We start from the raw sequence: 22,965 nt of genomic DNA on the forward strand, positions 1-22,965 counted from the left end.
AAAGCACTGACAATTATTTTCTTCCACCCACTGTAATGCCAATAATATTCCCAGTAATTCAGTTAATTTGTGTACACAGAAACATGGTCTAATGATTCCTTTTTTCACTGCTAACTCACAATGAGGGATGAAGAATGTAACGCCTGTATGACCAGCCTCTTGTTCTTTGGACCCATATGTACACATAAGTATCTTATCTTGGTGTTGGTCAAGTTTTGCACTAAGGTACATTTTGACACAATTTTAGGTTTCTCTTTTAGCAGACTTGTGTGTCTATAGACAGCATTTTGAATTACCAAGGAGGTATGGCTGATAGTGGAACAGTGGGGCTTAGCTGTAGATTACATAGGCCTACATTCTGAGCTAAAGCATGTGTACAATTTCTTAATAGGAACTCAAAACTTATACAACAGAGATATGTTGGGTTTCCGTTTCTCCTGTAGACTTCAGTAGAGCTGGTATCAAAGTTTGGCACCAAACAGAGCATATAATATTCTCCAGTGGTGTAATGTTCCCATTCCCTTTTCCCTTTTTAACACAGTTGAACATACACATTTCATACACATTTCAATATGTAGCATTTTGTTCAAAAGTTTGCTGCTTGATAACATTTTCAGCATGCGCAGTAGTTGTCCACTGAGGGGCGCTGCAATCCATTGATTGATGTCACCTCTCTGTGCACTCACAGTAAGATATGCATTGCAACTTGTCACCTGTAACGAACCCTGGAGTGGATGTAATCTGATCCAGTTCTACTGACCATTATTGTAATTAAGACATCGACAAATTTACAGCCATGTTGGGCTTGGTAGTAACATTATTTTCAAATATTAAGTATTTAAATACAGGGATTTTACCAACCACATTTTCATTGCGTCTTTGACGCTCTCGAACTTTTTGGACACATTTTCCACTAGTTTTTCTCCACTCTCATCTACCTTAAAATGTTAAATCATATCTACTTGAATCTAAAATAGATATTAAAATAATATTTGTTGAACTTAAGGGTAGAAGATAAAAGAAGAAAACAGTAAGGATGGAAACTTTTATTATGAGTAGCGGGAGTTGCTTTGCTGCAGTTTTCTATTCAATACGTTTTTGTGTGGTATTGGTATGATACCACACATTGGTATGCAGTACTTTCACTTTTGATTTTCCACTGCACCTTGTTCCTAAGTGTCCAGCCTTATTTACCCAAAGTTGTACCTTTTGCCAGCTTTCCTGGTGCACAGACATTTCTTCTCACTTGCCGCTAAAGTTGCAGCCCGTGACACGCTCTTTACGTTCTCGACGAAAGACCTACGCGTGACGTCACCGACAACGAGAGGTGTTCAGGATCCTCGGAGAGAAAGATCCCGCGCGCCCTGGCAACCTGATAAACCCAGGTAAACGCCGTTGTTTCAAACATTATTCTGCCAGTCATGTTGTCTCTGTGAACCGAAAGAGTAGACAGCAAGAGACGTGGTAACAGCATTGTAAGGGCTTAAGAGGTAGCGCTGATGCCCGGCGCCCACTGAGACCGTTCACTTGCACGGCGGCCTGTTCTGGCTAACTAGCTTGCTAGCTAAGGCTAGTTGGCAGTTGTCTATCAAAAGACACAATAACCGCACCTACATTGTGTGTCTATCTGACATCCCTTGCCTGTCTCACCCACTGTTGGCCACAATTACGCTATAAATAGCCCAACAAATATCGCTATGACCACCGTGTTGGGCATCTATTGCTAGTTTGCTCGTCGACTGTCTTGTGTTGTGGGAGACGGTGACGCCGTCACGGTGATGATGGCGCACACTCAGACTGAGGCTATTTGATGAGAATGCAGTCACTGGAGCAGATAACACAACGTAGATCTGTAATGTTCATTTTCCGAAGCTTGCTGCCATGATCTTTGGAATAGATATCTTTGTCGTCGTACGCTTTAAGCTCTGCTATGCATGGAACTGACGTCCATTACGAAACCCAGGCAATAATCTATGCCCTGTGGCCTAACGTCAGGATCTTGGCTCCTCGACGATGGTCGCTCGCCAGCAGTCGTTACTTTGCAATTTATCCGTTTATTCACCACATCTGGTAATGGTCCATATCCCAGGAAGATGTGTTTGGGTCTTAAGTGTCTATATATTTGGGTGTTACAGACACAGCAGTGGCATTCAGCCGACTGGTGTGTTCAAACAGATTACTCATGCAGAGGCCCGTTACTTAGCACACTGTCCCTGCTGTTTTCCTTGTAAAAAGGAGTCCTCAATTCTATAGGCGTGAAACGTGTTGTCTTATTTCAATGGCAGATAATCGCTTCAGTAGTTAAAAGCCCTGTCTGTAATAATACTGGTTCATCTATTGACAGACACTAGCCTACCTAAAGTCACATGCTTGTTTGGATAGACTCATTTGCTTAAAGGTGCAACGAAACTGAAACGGTTTAAAGCTCTATGCCCAAAGTTACTGGCTACCTATAACTTTTCTTCAGTAAACAAATATTTTGTCAGTATGCAACCTAGACCTGTTGGCTATGTATTTGGAATGACTGGATGTCCTAGGTCAGTTTTTGGATAAAAAGCTTGTTGGTCACTGGTTAGGTAAAAAAGTGTTATCACTGTCTACAGACTGTAAGTGTAAATAAAATAGAGGAATTGTGTCAAAAGGCATACTGTTACCAACTAAGCAGTAAATCAAGTAAGTTCAGATGGCACAGCTATTAATCATGTTCCTGCAGATAAAATTTCCTCGTTGAAACTGGTCAGCTGCACAACGAATTTGTAAGTACACATTGTGTCAAAGATTAAGGTTCACAGAGTTTAACTATTAATTGCACACCTCATAATACCAGTATGTAATGAATTTTGGTTTTCCATTTGAAACTGATAAATCACATAGAACATTTCAAGGTGTATGAAAATTGCTAGCCAGGAAAATGCTCATGTGTGCTGCATAATCTAGAGACTTAGATCTGACTTAGGTCTGACTGTGATTTTGTTCATTACAGTGTCCTATGCTACACACTTCTCTCCCCCCTGTTTTCTTTTTTCCCTTATTTTTGAAATTCCTTTTTTTGGTTCTGTTCTCTCTGGTTTAGTTGCCATGGTAACACCATCCTTGGCCTAGTTGTGAATGACCTCTGAATGAAAAGGAGTGTGTGGTCAGGGAACAAATGAGCGAGCAAACAAAATCTATTATAGTGTGAGTGTATGTGCTTCATTTATCACTTTTGAATCTTGCATCTTTGTCATATTCTGGCATGTGGGCAATAGACAATATTTACCTTTTTTTTTAATTTTCTGATGACCAATCATATCCCCAGCTTTTTTTTTTATTTCATATGTTATACTACTAATTACCAACTCACGTCAAAGCCCATATTGATTAAGGCTTTAATGCCATTATAGAATCGCTTCATCTATTGCCAATCACTGGCTTCTGTTCTTCATTACTTTTATAGAAAGCTCTTCCTGTGGAGTAACTTTAAAGCAACAGTTTGCTTGTCTGTCATCTATGTAATTTTAAGGTAAATGGAAATTTAAGCCATGCAAGGTCAATTATCTGTCATTATATGGCTGACCAATGACAGCATATTCCCACAGCACCAGCAAGTATGTTTGTTTTGCATCAGTGAAAACATTGCTATTGCAAAAGACTTAATGCCATTCTAAATTTTTGAGTTTTCATTTTTAAGTATAAACTTTGTTAAGTGATCTCAGTGTGTGTATCAGTACTTTACTTCTACTTTTACATTTTCAGCTTATTTTAACAATACCACAATAATATTCATAAACGTAATAATATATTGTCATTTCTAGTTTAGACATAACCAGAAAATATAATGTTAAAAATTTAAATTATGGAAATGAAATTCTCCTCCCGCTTTACTTTAACTACTGCTAACTTACTTGTCACTGTTAACATTCCTCTCAGTGTAACTTTGGCTGGAAAAATGTTAACACAGGCTTTTTTCATCTGACCTGACCAGGTTTACTTGTTGGACAAGTAAATCTAGCAACTCTCTTGTAGAAAAAAACAAAAAACAAAACTTTAATATTTTGATAGTTGATGAATATCGAAGCCGAAGTAATCTTTCTTGCAAAAAATGGCAGGAAATTGTGTTTTTAGTCTCTAAAATAGTAATCGCTTTTAAACTGAATATCTTTGGATGCTGTGTGGAGTTTGCATGTTCTCACCATACTAGTGTGGGTTTCCTCCGGGTACTCTGATTTACCCTACCATTAAAAACATGTATGCTAGGTCAATTCACTGTTCAGGACCCCTGACCCAGGTAGTGACTTAGAACTGGAGTTGGTCCCTGAATGCTAGGATGGGTTAAATGCAGAGGATACATTTAAATGTGTAATTGTACTCTGTATGATTGTGTCATCACAAAATTGGACTTTTTTTTAATACTTGAAATATATCTGTTGATTGCTAGAGGTCATAGTTGACAGAAAAAAAAATATTTTGATGTCATGAGGCAGACACAATTTTCAGATATGCTTTGCAAATAAAATGCTTCATCATGTCCAACATTCATAAGTAGTAAGATTATGATACTATATTCCACTTCCATAAAGTTTGAGGACTCAGAAGAGACCACTGAAAAGTAAATGGTCAAAATCAATGCAGTGGAGGCCAAAATCTGACTTGTACTGTCGAGTATGATGATAACATCAGGGTTATTATTTTAACTTTAGAAAGCTCTCTTCAGGGTGACAGAAGATTTGATACAACTGATTTCACTGGCTGAGTAGTACTCTTTGAAATGAGGAAACTGCAATTCATCTGTAAAATCAGTGGAGTGTGCCTTTAAATTGGCATGACATATTCCCTCGCCCGGGATGTAGTAAGGAGACTGACAGTAGTGTTTTACAGTTGCTAAAGGCTAGACAGTATATAAGTCTGTACAAAGTGCTTTAATAGTGAAGAGATGTGAGAAATTATTGGAGTGTGGTTTCCAGGTTGTTAAATGATAAGAAATTTTCTGTGTACAATACAAGACTTTATAACTACATAATCTTTGTTAGATTCAGTCAATATGAATCACAAATTACAAAAAAGGCTTTGGTTACTATTACCATAAAGTACTTCTTGCACCAACCCTTCTTCTATTGTTTTAACTAGTGCATGACTGAATAGACTCAAGTGCATGGTACACCATGTCAAGTTGGCAAATTGCCTGTTCCATGTTTTCTCCACTCAGGGTCCCTGAAGATTTCGGCTACTCCTGTGCTCTGATGATTAATGGACGCACCCTCAGAGTTTCTTGCAGAGTCTCATCTCTGTGTACACTGCTCCTTTTCGTCTGACCCAACCCCCAGTCTAAATGCAGCCCTCTCCTTCGCGTTCCCCCTTCCTCTCGCTATCACCTCACTCTTCTTTCTTCCATGTGTCTGAATACGATCTCCACCCACCCTTCCAGTGACAGGGCCATCGGTTTGGCCTCCTCTGAATTGCTGTAGGTTGGAGCTTTGTCACTCTGGCAGCTGCTGTATTGTCTTTGGGAATGGTGCATATGGCACGTGGACAGGGAAGTGGGTCTGTGAGGACACTGTGTCTGGCTGTAGCACAGATGAGCTGTGGCTTGTTTCATTTGGGAAAACCGACATTGTGCATTGCACTCACCAGTCACCTGACAACTTTACATTGCATGGGGTAGCTTTTCACTCACCTGATTTCTTGGGGTTTTGACATCTGACTAATTTTGAAACTGTGTGGGTGTGTACTTGTTAGCATGCATGTGAGAATTTAGATTGATTAAGAGGTCAGCAGTCAGTTTGTCTCTGGTAGTGTACAGTATATTAGGTACATAGGCATTACATGTAGTTGATTTGGTGTACTGGGACGGGTACTCATACATATATGCTTCCACTCACAACAGAACAGTTGCATCTAACTTATATTTACTCATGTTCTCTCTTTTTGAGTAGTAAACAAGTTAAAAGTGGAGTGCTATTTTAGCCGAGTTTAAGTCAGTGTTTTTAGACAGGATGGATGTTTGGCGGAGAATAAACAGGCTCTCTGTGTGTCACATCTGTCTCTTGAAATTGTATCTTGTAGTTGCCTATTGCCTCCTTTTATGTGTTTTGTGTGTATTATGAGGCAGCATGTCCTAGCCCTTGTGTATTTACCTGGCCTACCAAGAACTTGCTTTTTAGTGCTGTGAATTATTCATATCATATTCAGTTCAGTCCTTTCTCTTGATAAAATCTGACTGAGCTACAAACATATGGCCACAGGCATATCTAAAAACAAATGTCTAGATACTGAAGCATTACAGATTAATACTGTAAATAATAATGCAGTTCATCTGATTTAAGAGTTCTGTACTTACTGCTGCCAGGCCACTGTGGTCATTACTGTCATGAATGTCGTTACTGGAGGCTGCTCTGCTACAGAATGGCACAGTGGGTGGTCTCACTCATTTGCACTTTTTCTGTCACACACTCCTTTACTCTCTGAGATCACATCAGTTTTTCTTTGTGCCCCCAGCTTAACCCTAATGTTGTCTTGCATCCAGATTATTCATGAGTTAACCTGCAGTCCTGCAGCTTATGCCTACATGCAAATTGTAAGTGCACAGGGCACATACTAATTAGCTCAGTTTACAGACTAGGATCTTTCTATATGACTTTGTGGTCATGAGGTACAAAATTGCTTGCTTTAGTGGCCACAGGAAACACACTTGTCATTTTTATTTTATCTGGTGTGGGTTTCACAAAAAGCTTTTTTTTTTTTCAAATTGGACCACCTTGATCATTTTGATGACCCTGATCAGGTTCTCTGCTTGAATCTAAATATGATTTAGAGTCACCGTTTTTTCTTGGACGGCAGGATTTAGACTATTGATTTGGCCCAATATCAGATGTTTTCATCTCAACAGTTTGCCAGGGAAAAAAATCTTCTTGTGTATCGGAGAAGTCCAGTCACAATATGGATGTGAGCAGTATATGAAGAGGATGGAGTGCAGATAAGGGAGCCCTTAAATTGGTGGGGGAAGGCAAACAAGATCACTCTGAAGGAAGAGAGTGAGTGGGGGTGGGGCATGATGAAATGGACGGAGGAAAAAGACAGGAAGGGGGTGGGGTGTTAAAGGTGTAACAGAGAGAAAGAGAGAGAGAAAGAGAAGAGAGCAAGGACCTCAAGCTATTGATGGGGAAAGGGGAGGGGTGGAATGAGCAAGCGCGTAGGAGAGAGGAGGGAGGGGTGTGTGGGCTGAGGCTCCCCTGAATGAGGAAGCAGCCGAGCCATTTTTACTGTTGAGTAACTGCATGCTGCTCTGCCTGTGCTAGAGAGAGGGTGAGAGAGTGAGCTAGAGGAATAAAGTGCTCCTCTTGGATCTTACCGGAGCCCTCTCTCCCCTCTCTCGCCATCCCCCTCTCCTTCTCGTACACCTCTTGCTTGCGGCTTGTCCATTTAAGTTGGGGAGGCCCTGGAGAGGACACACAATGGAGCGAAGAGCCTGTGGCAACTGGGCCGTTGTACTGCTAAGAGGGGGATGGGGTAGAGAGAGGACCGGTTCACACAGCTAACAGCCTACCGGCTGTAGGCTTCCACAGCCTTTCCTCCCTGCCTGGGCCCACTATTTCCAGGCTGGGACCTTTTTTCATAGAACAGCCACTCTCAAACTCCGCTTGGACTACACTAAGGATTACTCACCATGTTCTGTGGGATTTTAGGATACATACTGGAACCTGAAGAATAAATCTCTCCTGTGTTTTGGATGAAAGAAGAGGAAAAACAAACTTCTGTGTAATTCTTTCGTGCCCTTTTTTGGGTTTTGGTTTCTGTTTCTGTTTAGTGGAGTTCATAAATGGATTACAAGATGCATGCCAAGTCAAACGATTTGCTGGATTTTCAAAAACTGGACGCCCTTCTGGAAAAAATTGCCCATTCAGTGTCTGTGAAAAGGTAATGTCATCCAGTTAGGTGGACTTTTTATAAGTTTTCAGATATTAACAGTCACTGAAGTCTTTACAATGAAAATATTAGCCTGTCAGTTGAAATACATGGTTGGTAGCTGATTAGTAGGTTAGATTAAATACAGACTGGAGTAATAGTACTTGGGACTATCATGTGGTTAGCACTGTCTCTACTTTAACATGGCCCAGCGAAACAATCCAGTTTAGATTTCTTCTGTGTTGTATCGACAATAGTATTGTTATCCAGATTTCAGCTAGAAGCCATGAACCTACCTCCTGATGAGAGAGGGGGGAGTGTGGGGGAAGGGGCAGTACAGAGGAAGAAGGGGGTTGTGTGTGTGTGTGTGTGTGTGTGTGTGTGTGTGTGTGTGTGTGTGTGTGTGTGTGTGTGTGTGTGTGTGTGTGTGGGGCAGTAGTAGAAATGTCTTCTGATTCCTGGTAGGGTTTGGCTTGCTTAACCTAACCAGCTGGACGTTTACCCTGAAAGAGCTGGTATGACTCTTGCCTTTTCCTGTTATAATGTGCTTGACTCATGGTAAGTCTATTTGAGTCAGTTTCTGTGCTCATGCAGTGAGTCATGCAGTTCACACAGTAAGTGCTTGTAATCAATACTAGGGGAACTTCTTTGCGACCCTGTGATGAATGATAAACAATGAATCTTGTTTGATCATTTCTGGTTAACATGTCCAGAAGACTGATGTCAGCAAAGCTGTCCAGTTTTTTTTTGTTTTGTTATCACTGATAGACGCCAGTTCCACTTCTCTTGTTTGTCCATAACACAGTCAAGTAGCACAAGTCATGAGTGGTTACTTTTGAATATAATTAGGAATTCAAAACTAGGCTTTGGATATATCAACAATAAAAATACAATGCAATGGCAAGAAGTGGAGTGTTACCATAGAAACCTTGGGAACATTTGTTTTTCTTGAAGCCAAGTTTCAGAGGTTTTCAAACAAGGTAACAACAGACAAATCGCATATGACACAAGGTGGACAAAGAATAGAATAAGATTAGAATAGTTAATTCACAACATACTTAATGTGTTTTGGAATATTTATGGCATAAAACAGTGCCATTGGCACTTTTGAGCCCCACACTACATTTCTGAAAAATTCAGGGTTTTCTGTAGTCATGCAGGGTGTTTTCCAAAATGACACTTTGTTGTGCAACTGTGGATGTTTAGATTGTTTAGATTGGGACTTGGTTTTAGTAGACGCATTGGCTAATTGATTTTAAATGGAGAAACCTGCACGGGGGCATCCCTAAGTAGGCCGGCAAATTTTAAATGGAACCTTTTCTTAACAGATCATCACACACGTTAGTGACGAATAATAAATCAGTCAGTCATCAAAGTTTATATAATACACAGAAGTAGTGCCTTGATTAAAGCTTTATTAACCTAGTTGTTTAGTTTAACAGTTAAGTAAACTGCTGCTTCTGTTCCGCCTGTCATTATTTACAAAACAGAATACCATTCATGGCCACTCACTGTCTTTATTGGAGAGCATAACATGCATTAACACACTGAGTCAAAGGCCAGCATTCTGATGCCATTGGGTCATAGTTTAGGGCCTGTGGTCCCTGAGGGAATCACTGATCTAATCGTTGTTATTTTTCACCACTAAATGTCTCTGAATTTCCTAGATAGATAAGATAAGTTAGAAGATCATGGACTGACAATGCCATGCAAAGCAAAATGCTGCATTTTCTCTCTCTGTTCCTGTGATGTGGAAAATGTGTTCTGGTGTTCCCTAATCAAAGGTTCTGATCACAGACGTTTAGCTTTAGACGTTTGTATTTACTAGATCCCTCAAAATCCTTCTATTTTTGGTCTATATTAAATAAGGTAATATTTCAGCAAGGAATAATGTCCTTTACCCTTATTCACCTCATTGATGTACTGGAGGAGAAAGTGACCTTCGTTATGTCTATATTCATACCAATTCTTAAATCACTCTGCTTATTGGAACTGAATAAACCCAAGACCCATTTTTAAGTTAATAATGACATAACCTCACATTTCTCATCTACTAATCAAAGAACTAAAATAGTAACGTCAAAGACATGAGTGCAAAGAGACCAGTGAATAAGAGCATCAGTGGATTTGATACACTGCTTTGTAGTGGTACACACAAGAATGAAGATGCTCCCAGGAGAAGGATTGAAAGTCTTTTTTATCAAAGAGTGAAAGGACTAGTGAATAAGCAAGGAGTGGTGTTCTTGGCCTTGTCACTGTGGTTCCATTAATTATTTATTCCTTTGCTTTCAGGAAAACACAGGCCATCATTCTTACACTTATTGAGGGCCTCAAGTGTAATCTGCAGGCTTACACTTTTGCCTTAAATCATCCACCACCCCATGAATGATTAATAGTTTACTTTCAGAGGGGGTTACAGACATCTTGCTATTCTGTTTTTTCTCCTCCTTCCATGTAGGACAGTCGCTGTGATGCTGCACACCAGTTTTCTGGTGTGAGATATGCATCCCCCACCCCAGTAACCAGAGCCACGTCCTAACCAGAAAACATTCCTCAGCAGTCTGCACTGATATATGTACATGTCAAAGGTCAACTGTTATTCCAGAGCTAACAGTGATGTAGGACATGCAGCAACAGGAAGTGGACCTCTTGATTGACCTGTGGGGCTTCTGTAGATTTGATTAGTCTCATATGCCAACATTGTTCTCTCTTGAGAGTGGATTACACTAATTTATCATATTGACTGGTTGTCAGTAAAGTATTACTTCAGGTTAAAAAATTAATGAAGTCGATAAACCTGCAATACGATTTTCGGTGTGGAGTGATTTTTAATGTAATCGAGGTTCTAACTTTGGACTAACTTTGTCAGAAGTATTTATACTTGTGTACTTTTTCAGTACCATGTTGTAAACAATACAATATCCATTATAGTATGGAAAGCAGTGAAGGTATTAAAAAGTGCTCAATTCAAGACCTCAGTTTGGCAGTCATTGAGTTGAATGAGGCAGTGTTCAGTAACTCCAGGTTGTTTTAAAAATATATTTTTAGGACTTCTCTCTCTTTGCCATGGTATTGAGCATTGTTTTTATACTATTATTTACCTTGATTGTGACAAGTAATTCTGAAATGTTGACTTTGAAGAATGTTCTTAGCTCCACTTTCAAAGTTACTGCACCCAAAAGTGCCTGGAAGTAGTGCCATAATGCACATTGTGTCTATTGCTCAAACAGTTAGGCAATTAATCAGTTAAGTCATAAAATAATTAATGATTTGTGTAAATATTAGAACTAAGGATTGTGTAATTCAATTTATCATTTAGTGCAGGACAGGTGGTGTTTGAGAAATCCTAATATATTTTAAAAAGTACTGTGTAATTCCATGAATATTAATCTACTACACAGAACACGATAATCTTAGCCAGTAACATGTTGTTTTAGATGGATGCAGTTTTCAGTAATTAAGAGCTCTATCATCGTTTCATACGGACAAGACTGCTGGCAGATTTTTTTTTGTTTGTTTATAAGCCTTGTAAGTGCAGACATCAGTCAATGCTGATTTTTTTCAGAATGCCAGATGATCGGCCCTATCAAGCGACCAATTAATTGGTCTATCCCTAATTAGTCCATTATTCCTTGTAATACTTGCACTATCAGGTCAGATCAGGTTATTGATTGCAGGCCACTACAGCAAAGTATTACCAGTGGAATTACTGTGTTCAGCAGTTTCCATTTCCAAATATTTTGTTTCAAAATCAGTTGTGCTATTTTAAGTTTTTGCAGAAATCATTATTTCAACCATGCATTGTAAGCATAATCCTTAATGGTTTTTAAGATGCAGTGTGAACTAAAATCGCAAACTACATCATGCAATTACAGTCTGCGAGGCTACAACTTGACAAACAGAAAACAAAGCAGACTTTACTGACTGTATTCTCATTTATAAATGTGATAATAATGCAATGTACAGTCATGTAGTCATAGAGAAATACAGCAGTAGTAAGAGGTTGTTTTCCTGTTGTCTCTAATTCCTAAGTAACTTATTTTATGTTTCAGTGAGATATAACACAATGCATCCATATTTTATTTTAATGATTTCTGAAGCATAAAAGATAATATGAATGGCATTTCTAAAGAGTATCTCACAAGCCTGGTATTTGTTTAGAGAACATAGCAGGCCAAGTACCATTATTAATTTATCATTGTAGTAGAACGTGCTCTTGGTGAAGTTAGCATGTTGCAAAGTGATTGAAGTGTGTAACCTGATAGCTAAAACCCATCTCCCCTTTCTTGACAGGCTGTATGGGGTTGTCTTGTGTCTCAGTTTTTTTCACAGATGGCTTTTCCGCTCAAAAAAGATAGATGTAGATGGATGGATGGATGGATGAATGAGTTGGATCAGAGCTTTCATGTGTCGGTGCATGCATGTCAGAGACAATATTGAGGAGCATAAAGGGTTCAATGTTGGCAAGTCTGACAGCTGGAAACCCAGAGTTATTTAGAAGTATTGTCTCTTTATATCTATGCCTGGACCAAAGATGCCTGAGTCCTATGGGACGTGTCATTCATGTTCCCTCATTTATTGCATGTGTCTCTGCGTTCCCAGAAGTTTGTTTACATTTGTCGTTGTTGCAGTGCTGTAATGTCAATGACTCTTGCTGTGAGTGTGCTTGTCGCTGATGTTAATGAGCTGTTGAGGACCATCTGGCCGTATTTGTGTGTGTGTGTTGGCGTGTCTGTATGATGAGACTTTGCTCTATGCAGAACCGTAGGCCAGCTGGACCAGGCTCATACTGGAGGTACCTTTTTTTGACTTTGTCCTTGTGGAGGACTTCCCATAGCGAAGTGCTGGCTCTGGGGTTTTTAATGCTGTAGAAGTCTGTCTTGTGCCCCTAGCCATCTGTACTGTCTGTTGGGTGGATGGATAAAGGGAAGAGGTGGGTGCACACAGTTTGGGCGCACACCTTTAGCTTTTCACTTTGTGCGTACCAACTTCATGGGAGAGAAAAAGACAAAACAGCATATATGAAATAAAAATATGATTGAGGGTGTTCTATAAATGCAAAAATGTGAAATCATCTGAGATCTTATTCTTTTGACAAAAGGCATATTAGTTTTGAAAAATAGTGTTTTGGTCAGAACTGTCAGGGAACTTTAGAAGTAGTATAAACTAGTATAAATGTTGGTTGGTTATTTAAGTTCAACTTCTGTCTGTTGGACTTCCTAATAACTTGCCCAAATGTTGTCATTCCTGTTTGGTTAGGTCAGGTCATTGTTGTGTTGCCTCACACTAAACAAAATTGCCCATCTATCTGACATTGATCCAGAGCAGTGGTTTTTTGTACGTCCTTTGTGTCATTTTACTATGAAAAAAAGGTACTCAAGAATGAGTGCAAACTCCTCTCAAGAAAATATTAAAGATGCTCAATGAATCAAGAAGCATTCCAGTTCTTTAAAGGACATTTGGATTTCTTGAGCCCAGATCAGCCTGGGTATTTATAGAGGCCACTAGTTTGTTTCCCACTAAGTCCCATGGTTCACTTACAGGTTCTTTGCTCCTACAAATGACGTGTGAAAAGTTGGCAAGATGTTTTCCGTTGCCTGCTCTGTACAGTAAGGGTTCTGGGCTTATTACTGTGAGTGCAGTGCATAATGTGCCTGTACTTAGCATAAGCTCCTCACAGCAGTTACTGATGAAAGGCATGCTAGTTTTGGGAGAAAAAAGCATTTTTGTCCGAACCATCAGGGAGCTTTAGACAGGGACAGTAGGATCAATTAAACTGTTGTTTCATTATGTAGTTATTGATATAAACTTTGAACTTTTGAGCTGTTAGAACCGTATTTTCTACACTGTTTTGTGTACAAATAATTTATTTTAAAAGTTAATTAAGTTTGTTTCTTTTTTTTATTTTGATTGATTGGACCAGCTTTTGTTTGCACTCTTTTACTATGAAGCCACACTGTATCATGTACAGAATGTGGCTTGGCATTGTCTTGCTGAAATAAGCAGGAAAGTCCCTGAAAAAGACTTGGATAGCAACATATGTTGCTCCAAAACCTCTCTGTACCTCTCAGCATAAATGAGGCCTTTAGAGATGCCATGGGCACTAACACAACTCCATCAGAGATGGCACCTTTTTAACTTTGCACTGGTGACAATCTGGATGGTCATTGTCCTCTTTAGGACACGACACCTGTGATTTCCAAACAATATGAAATGTGGACTCGTCAGACCACAACACATTTTTCCACTTTCTGTCCATCCATCTCATCTCAGATGAGCTTGGGCTTGGAGGAGTCAACAGTGTTTCTGGGTGTTGTCCCTTAACAACCCCAATATATAAAATGTAGACTAATTCTCTTCCCTGAATATTAATGTTGATTATTATTGTGTTTTATTATTTAAATAATAGTTACGGAATGGCAACTAACAGATCTGATTTAACATTTAAAATGCATATAAAATTCAAGAGAGGAAAAAATAGTTTAAGTCATGGTGCATCTGAGGCCATCAAGTTTTTAGTTGAGATTATTTTGGCTATCTATTTATTTCTGAGGAATGGGCATATTAATGAACATTACTTTAAATAGGCCAGAATTAGCTAAAAGGATAGTTTTCTTCTGTAGTCCCTTGCTAGGTGTGAAGTTGGCAACCTAGCATGAGTGATTGCTGTACTTGGACTGCATGTGCAGAACCTGGCTGAATTTCTCAACGAGACATGTTGTTTGGAAAGCAAGAAGAAGCAGTCTGGTCTTCTCTTAGAGAAGAAATTTAAGATTCAGAAGACTAAGCCGTTTTAGAACATTGAAGGGAAAAGTCACTACAAATTAAATCCAGCTATAAATAAAGTTGAAACAGCTGGCAGGTGGTACAGAAGTACAGAGAGTAGTTTCTATGGAGATTATATACCGTCTCATCTAGTCATGTTGTTATAAAGAGGACAGTTTTCGAACATTGCAGAACAGCTCACTGCAAGTAATTTCGACTCATCTTGTGGGTGTCTTGGGGTGTTGCCAACCTTGTTGAGAATCACTACTTTATACAGTCATGTCAGTTTTTATTACAATGCCACCTGAGGAATCAGAGGTCATGGGCATTCGGTGTTGATTTTCAGCCTTGTCCCTTATGTGCAGAGATTCTCTGAATCTTTTATTGATATTATGGATTGTGGATAGCAAAATCCCTAAAATCCATGTAATTGTGCTGAGAAACTTTAACTGTTATTTGCCCATGCAGTTTTTCACAAAGGTTTGAGCCTTACCCCATCCTTCCTTTTGCATGACTGAACGTTTCAAGGATGCCCCTTTCGTTCCCAGTTGTGATGCTATCACTTCTTACAAATTAACCTGTTTACCTAATTTTGTGTTTGCTGTTTTGACTAAGGTTTAGCTCCAAAATGAGTAAAAGTATTTTTTTATTTTTTTTTTTCAGTTTATTGGTATATGCAATTAGGATAGTGCAACAGATGATTTGAGCACTGTAGTAACCCCACAATAGAACAAAAATTATGATCCTCATAAGGAGATGGCGCATAAAAATGGCGATCACAAATTTGACAGATTTGTGCTAATATAAATTTTAGAGAATAATGTTTTTTTTCTAACGGCAGGAAGTTAAATTGCTTCATGAAGAGAGGAGTAAAGTATAACTTGCAGCAAACATATTCTATTGTAGAAATTATAAGTGAGGCAATATGAGAGTGATTTTCATGTGTGTGTAGAGAAGGGATCAAGACATATGTATTATCATCATCAGCAAATTATGCAATGCCATCCTTACACCCACAGTTTTTCCTAGAGAGAACTTCCTCATGCTGGGTTACCTTTACTAAAACCATTAGCTCTCTCATTGAATTTTCAGATTTTAACCACTGACGCTACCAAAACTCCCTCACTAACGTTTTTTATCTTGTTATAACAATTCAAGTGTTTCGAGTGTTTCTCAAAAATTAATATAGCTTAAGCAAATTGATGGAATAATAAACAAAACTCTTTTTTTTTACGCTACAGGTGGCAGGCTTGTCATGTTGGGAATGAGAGCAAGTTATTTAAGTTCACCTTCTGTGATCTTTTGCCAGTCAGACTTCCTGAAAACAAAAACAAATGTTGACATTCTGGTTTGGCTAGGTCAGATCATTTTCATGTTGCCTTACACTAAACAAAATTTTCCTCTACCTATCTAATGTTTCTGTATGCCCTTTGTGTCACACTGAAATGATCGCTTTCAAAAACAGCTACTGGAGAATGAGGCTCTCAAGATAATATAAACGATTCTTAGTGATCCTAGAAGCTTTCCAATTATTTAAAGAACCTTTGGATTTACTGGGGGGAAAAAAACTAGTGCTGATGTGGGTTTAAGAAAAATCCAGTGGTTCATTTACAGGTTAATTCCTGCAAATGACATGCATGGCAAATTGGCAGGATGTTTTAGATTGACTTCTATATAACAATTTTCATATCTTTGATAACTTGTGATTAGTTGTCATAGAAGTGGAAATATATAAAGCTGAAATAAATGTAGCATAAATGTAACATTCTAATATACTGCATACAGAAATCAATTATGTATCACAGTGGCATAGGTAAGTAGCCTAGCTTGAGCTACCAACAGTTAGGTAAATCTTGCTTAAACTGTTTGTACTGCTCTTCATGAGTTTAAGCTTTTCTGCCGGTTGTGCCAGTGGTCACATCCCAATCCTGAGATGCATGTGTTTCCTTTACAGCTGATTGAGAGCACCTGCTGTGACTAGGCCTGTCACAATTTTATTTTTTTTTTTTTTTCTTACTACGAGGGTGGCACACCTCAGTGGTCATGTGGTTACCTGCCATTCATGTCCTCTTTTTTTTTTTTCGTCTTTTACCACAACCTCACACACCAGGTGATTTGATCGATATTGAAACCGAGTGACAGTGAGCGTTAGTGTTTTCATGTAGGCCACCTCTCATGTGTTAAATGTAGATGGAGTACCTGCCTGCCTTGTGGCTGACAGAGCCTGTGATGTTGGGAAGGCGTGAGTGGTTTTCCATATGACAGGAATTGCTAGAGTACTGGGGGTTTCTCTAAATCATTGTCATTTGTTCAATCTCTTTGTAAGGCAGATTCAGCAAAGCTTTGAAATATTTAAGTATTTTTTTCAGTTTTGTTGTGTTGAACTGGAAGTGAGCCATGGACGCGACATACACCATTCGTGCCTCGGGCCTTTAAAAGTAATGTGCTTGTTTATTTTGGTCTCATTTGTGAGATATTTTTGCTTCTGGCCACAAAAGTAACATCTGTGTTGGAGTAGTTTTCTGTTTCTTTTCATGTGTTGTCATTCAACGTATTGGTCAGTTAGTCAGATTCTCCACTGCATTTGAGTGCCTCAGGAGGGGGACATGGCAGTGATCATGTGGTGTGCAAACTGCTTCCCTCTTCTCAGAAAATGACTCATCAAGAATGAGATTAGTCACAGATCTATACAGTGGTGTGTGTTTTTATCTTTAAGGCGCTGTTGCGGGGGTGGATTTCAGTGTGTGAGACTGTGAGACTAACATGTTTCTGTTATAGTCTTGAACACAGCCTTGTGGTAAATGCCTTTTTTCCCAAACGTTGTTGTTCCTCAGTCTATTTTTACTCGAGCATTTTTAAATTATGACTTGATGTTGTCTTAACAAACCTTTGTGTGTATCTCAAATGCAATGGCACTGACTGCCTGGGTGAGAACATTATGTAGGACTAAGTGCTGTGTAGTGGAACACACAGTCCCTCAGCTACCAGATGACGCCACCCCCCCACCCCTGTCCACCCACATCCCTAAACATTCCCAGGTCCTGAGACAGAGTGGGAAGACAAAGATCTACTAGAAGCACACACATACACTCACATGTACTAGAGCCAAACCTAAACAACCTCTGAGCTCCTCTGAATTCAGAATACATCTTTGAATGACACAACTCTTTGAAAAGGCTACACATATAGGCTGCACTTTTGAATTCATTCATATCAGTAGTATCTCTTTTATATTATTGTAAACAGATTACTGATTACAGATTGACTTTGGATAGGTATGATGAACATTTTTCACATTTTTTTTATTGTGGCACATTCATCATTTTCTGTATCAGGATTTCAAATTTATGGCACAGGGAACACAGAACAACAAAGTTTGTGCGATGTGTTGCCTGACCACATCAAATGGTAAACATGTTTATAGTTACTTCAAACGGCCACACTTAAAGGATGGGTAAAACCCCAACTGTTGTTGAAGGGGGTGAGACACGGTGAATCATTTAAATATGGGTATAACAGTGCAGGCTATCCCTCCCTTAAAGCTTTCATAGTATTGCACTTCATGGTACATGAGATGAGCCAGAGGTACTTGTGTAAAGAATGAAAGAGGAGACAGAAGTTCAAATGTAATTTCTCTCCTCTGCACACCTAGCCATTTGCTCTGTGAAGTCTGGGTGTGAATGCCAGATCGTCCATTTCTGAAAGTTCCGGCAATTGTTAGAGGCTGCTCCCCCAATTTCCAACATTGAAAAGGTGTGGGGTGAGGAGGTGTCAGATGTTGTCGTCCATGGGAAGCACTTCGGTAGGGGCATGACCGTGCCCACTTACCACAGGCGGAGGAGAAGTCATGTTCAAACACAGTAGTTTCCTAACTAAAAAATAAAACACAATTCAAATAGAATTCCAGACAAGGGTGGTATGATAGTAACAGCAAACTGTATTTTCCCTACATAAATCATTTCATTTAACGTTGTTTCACTCTACTTTTCGCCTGGTCATCCACGTCCCCCCTGCAGTAGCTCTGCACCCCCTGAGGGGCCCCGCCCCCCAGTTTGGGAGCCACTGGTTTAATGCATGGTTAACTCTGCGACACCAGTGAGAGCTAGTAACGTAGCATGAAGCAGGATCACTGTCACCATCATTATCTGCAATTTAATATACCGTGTTCACTGATTTACAATAGTGGTTAAACTGTTCAACAGAACTATATTTGAAGATTTTATTTTATTTTATTTTATTTTATTATTTTTTTGCATTTTCCATGACCATCGTGGCATAAAAATGGAAAAAATGAAATTATATTATTAAACACAGCTGGGGCCATGATTGCAGGTTTAAGGACATGTTTAATTATTTTGTTATCACCAGGTTACCATGATTTTTTTCTGTATGTAGATTTTCATTCTTAACTCAAGTGCTACAGAATAGAGATTGGGTTTTTTTAGCTGCTTCATAACAAAGTTGGCTGAAGGGACCACAAGTGTTTCAGCACATTTTGTGCTTGAATTTGTGTATTTATCCCCTAGCTATCAATGAATCAGGGTGTCAAGTAAGGTGTCATAGGTTTACATAACTTTGCATTGGTTAATGAATCCAGTAAAATTTAGTTCATCACATGAAATTTTATTTAAGTCTGTCTATAGACATGCTAATGACCATATGTTATTTTCTGTCTCCAGAGAGTCCAGTGAGGAGTGCAATGGGATCAGCGGTGCTCTGTCAGTGGAGTCTGTGTCGGGGCCAAGACTGAACTGGTGTCCTGCCAACACCACTACCCCTGCCCCTGCTCCAGCTCCAGCTCCCGCTCCGGGGCCCGAGCCCAAGCCCAACCCTGTTAGAATGGGGGACGGCTTGGATGCAGCGCAGATGTCGGGCAGCAGCAGCAGCAGCCAGGGGCAGGCCCACCCATTGACCAACCCCGCTCCCCCAGAGTGCATCAATCCCAGCAGGCCAAAGCGCCAGACCAATCAGCTGCAGTACCTGCTCAAGATGGTTTTGAAGGGCCTGTGGAAGCACCAGTTTGCCTGGCCCTTTCATGCACCAGTGGATGCAGTCAAACTTAACCTGCCTGTGAGTACTAGCTTTGTCTCTGTGTTGATGATTTCACATGCCTCAGAACTTTCATGGGCACATCAAGCATTACATACAAATTCCTACCAGTTATCTGCAGGTACATATTCCAGTTTAAGCTCTATATGTTTCTTATTACTACGATTCAATTTGACTTGTGATTTTATGGTCACACTTCAATTAGAAATGTTTTTTCTTTCAAGTCTTCATTTGTATAGATCAACAGGTCATTGGTTTTGTGCCTTGACGACTGATGTTACATTTTCAAATTCTTTAAAAAAGATCTATATGGAATCAAGTGTGATATAACAGATGGAAACATATACTGTGTTGCCTTTTAAGTGTTGCTTTATTTTCTGGACGTGCACTGGATGCTGCAAATTGGAAGGGGTGGAGGGAAAAAAAGATACTGGGAGAATTGCAATTCTGCCTTTAATTTTGAATTAATGGCATCCATATTTCCAATATGTCCTCTCCTTTACCATTTGTCTACATACAGTGTAGTTTTAGATATCAGGGCTCATTTTCCTCCTTTCAGAAGAAATTTATAGTAATTTTTTTTTTTCAGTGTAAAAACAACATTCACTCACATTATACACAGTGACTCTATCTTTCATTTCATTGTTGCTGAGTTGAGTGTTTTTATATCAGCATGCACATGGATAGGTCTCCCTTTGAACCAGAGAATATTTTATTTGAACTGAGCAAAATTAATAACCTATTGAGTTTTGAAAACCATTGACATACAATTGTTTTGTGCTCTGTTTGGTCTTGGTTGTAACATAAACACAAGAGGAAAATAAAAACACCTTACAAACCATGTCATGATATACATTCAGGATGATGGATGAAATTTCAAATTTATTATTTACTTCAGTTAATTATAAAATTGATGATATAAAAACATATTTCTTAATTGAGAGAGATTTTTTTTTTTCCTTTACATTTACTCTTATGCAACCTTTTCAGGACTACTACACAATAATCAAAACTCCTATGGACATGGGAACAATCAAGAAAAGGCTTGAGAACAGTTACTACTGGAATGCCCAAGAATGTATCCACGACTTCAATACGATGTTTACCAACTGCTACATATACAACAAGGTAACATAATTCTACACTGGAGCACCAGACACCAAATATTTCTGATATGCCTCCACTTTTGCTAAGAGTGTTTGTCTCCCCCTGCAGCCTGGAGATGACATAGTCTTAATGGCTGAAGCTCTAGAGAAGGCTTTCCTCCAAAAGGTCTCAGAAATGCCTCAGGAAGAAACTGAGATTGTTGTCATGACAGGGAAGGGACGCGGTCGGGGCCGGAGAGACGGAGGTATGTGATTTGTCTCTTAACACTATCCTTTGCTGTCAACATATGTTCTTGGAGCTGGTCTCTGTGGGACAAGATTTATTTTGATTTTAAGTGTCTTGCTCTCTCATCAAGGTCTGAACTTGAAACCAGGGGCCATCATTGATTCTTCGTCCACGACTCCTCAAACACGTGGTCTGTCAAACCTCTCAGCAGCACAGCAGACCAGAGGACCAGTGCAGGGCCCACCTTCACTACCTCCTCAGCCTTTGATGCAGGGCCTGCCGTCCCATGTGCCCCCAACGTTACCTAGCCATGCGCCACAGCTCGGAGCTCCCTACTCCCTGGGCCAATCAGACTGTGCTCCTCAAGTTCCCATTATGACTTCTGTGCCTCCTCCTGCTCAAACTTCCCTTCCCCCAGCATCCATCCAGAGCACTGCCCCCCTCCCCCCAACCATGACCAAAGTGAGTGTGATTGACACAGGGAAATATGCTTGGGCAGCTGGGCACATTTTTTACCATGCTTGGGAGCATTAGACAGGTGTGGTTAAGTTTTGTGATCTCATTCTAATTACTTATTTCCGTGTCATTTTGCCCTCTTTTTCTGCTTTCTTTATATTCACTTCTATTTAGCAAAGAAAGAGCCAGAAAAGGAAAGCAGACACTACAACGCCCACAGCAAATGACCAACTGAGTGAGTCTTCACCGGCAGAGTCCAAATCTGGGAAGACACTACCGCGGCGAGAGAGTACCCGGCCTACGAAGCTGATGAAGAAGGATGCTCCGGACTCTCAGCATCACATAGGCATGGGGATGGGACTGAGCGGGCCAAGTGGAGGTCATAGCCCCAAACCACAGGATCAGATGGCGTACTGCGCTGGTCTGGTTAGGGATATGCTGTCCAAGAAGCACGCTGCTTATGCCTGGCCATTCTACAAACCTGTTGATGTGGATGCACTGGGACTACACGATTATCATGATATCATCAAACATCCAATGGACCTCAGCACCATCAAGGTGTGTTGAATACGGCATAGTTTATCAATGGCACCGTAAGATACTGAAAAGAAAGGATTTGTGGTATGACACGTAATTAACACACTTGTGTTTCATAGGCCAATCTGGAGAACAGGCAATACCGGGACCCCCAGGAGTTTGCTGCTGATGTACGATTAATGTTTTCCAACTGCTACAAATATAATCCACCAGACCACGAGGTGGTAGCTATGGCACGTAAGCTGCAGGTAAATATAGTCATAACACGCAAACGATGTTGCTGAGGTAAAAAATAGAGAGGAATTTCATCAGTATGGATTTAATTTGTTTTTAAAAGTCAACCATATCAGCCATTGTGATATTTCATTAATTTCCCTGGTATTAAGGATTATATTGATACAGTTTGAAAATGTGTAAAGTGCAATTGTCAATGCCATACTGTTATGATCCATATTTTGTATTTACACTACATTATTGGGATTGGAATGCCATTTATCCTTATGTGTCAGCCAACTTGCAAACACCCACTTGGAGAAAAAAGTGAGAAGCAATTAAAGGGCATCACTGTTGTTTCAGTTTACATTTGCATTATCTTAAAAATTTTTAATCTTAACGTTTGTTGTTGTGGTGTTTTCAGTCTGTCCCTCCAACCCTACAAATATGTTTTGCTTAGATTTTTTTGTTTCTTCTCATTTGTAGGATGTCTTTGAGATGCGCTTTGCCAAGATGCCAGATGAACCTGAGACAAAGCCTCTAGTATCTGCCCCAGCTCCTACACTTCACCATCCTGCCCCCGTGAAGCCCCAGCCTCCTTTGGCCCACGTCGCCTCGTCTTCAGACAGCTCCAGTGACTCTTCCTCTGAGTCTGAGTCTTCCACAGATGATTCTGAAGAGGAGAGAGCCCAGAGACTGGCAGAGCTCCAGGAACAGGTCAGTGACCAGAGA

The 22,965-nt window shown here is 39.8% G+C and overlaps 1 protein-coding gene across 4 annotated transcripts in view; it reads left to right on the top strand.

Annotated features, from left to right (window-relative positions):
• The first annotated feature begins 1,277 nt into the window (after positions 1-1,277).
• Positions 1,278-22,965, top strand: part of brd4 (bromodomain containing 4) — a 30,875-nt gene continuing 9,187 nt past the window's right edge. For 2 of the 4 annotated variants that reach the window (XM_084745202.1, XM_084745201.1), the window contains exons 1-8: positions 7,237-7,893; positions 19,326-19,716; positions 20,686-20,823; positions 20,911-21,046; positions 21,158-21,489; positions 21,658-22,041; positions 22,140-22,268; positions 22,720-22,950. In XM_084745202.1, the coding sequence (XP_084601328.1) occupies positions 7,796-7,893; positions 19,326-19,716; positions 20,686-20,823; positions 20,911-21,046; positions 21,158-21,489; positions 21,658-22,041; positions 22,140-22,268; positions 22,720-22,950 (1,839 nt within the window). In that variant the 5' untranslated portion in view covers positions 7,237-7,795. Of the gene's footprint in view, positions 1,386-7,236; positions 7,894-19,325; positions 19,717-20,685; positions 20,824-20,910; positions 21,047-21,157; positions 21,490-21,657; positions 22,042-22,139; positions 22,269-22,719; positions 22,951-22,965 lie in introns of those variants that run through there. The other 2 variants (XM_084745204.1, XM_084745200.1) reach the window with 2 other exon arrangements.

This window comes from Lutjanus erythropterus, chromosome 19, assembly GCF_056507025.1.
Source record: "Lutjanus erythropterus isolate fLutEry1 chromosome 19, fLutEry1.hap2, whole genome shotgun sequence".
NCBI lineage: Eukaryota > Metazoa > Chordata > Actinopteri > Lutjaniformes > Lutjanidae > Lutjanus > Lutjanus erythropterus.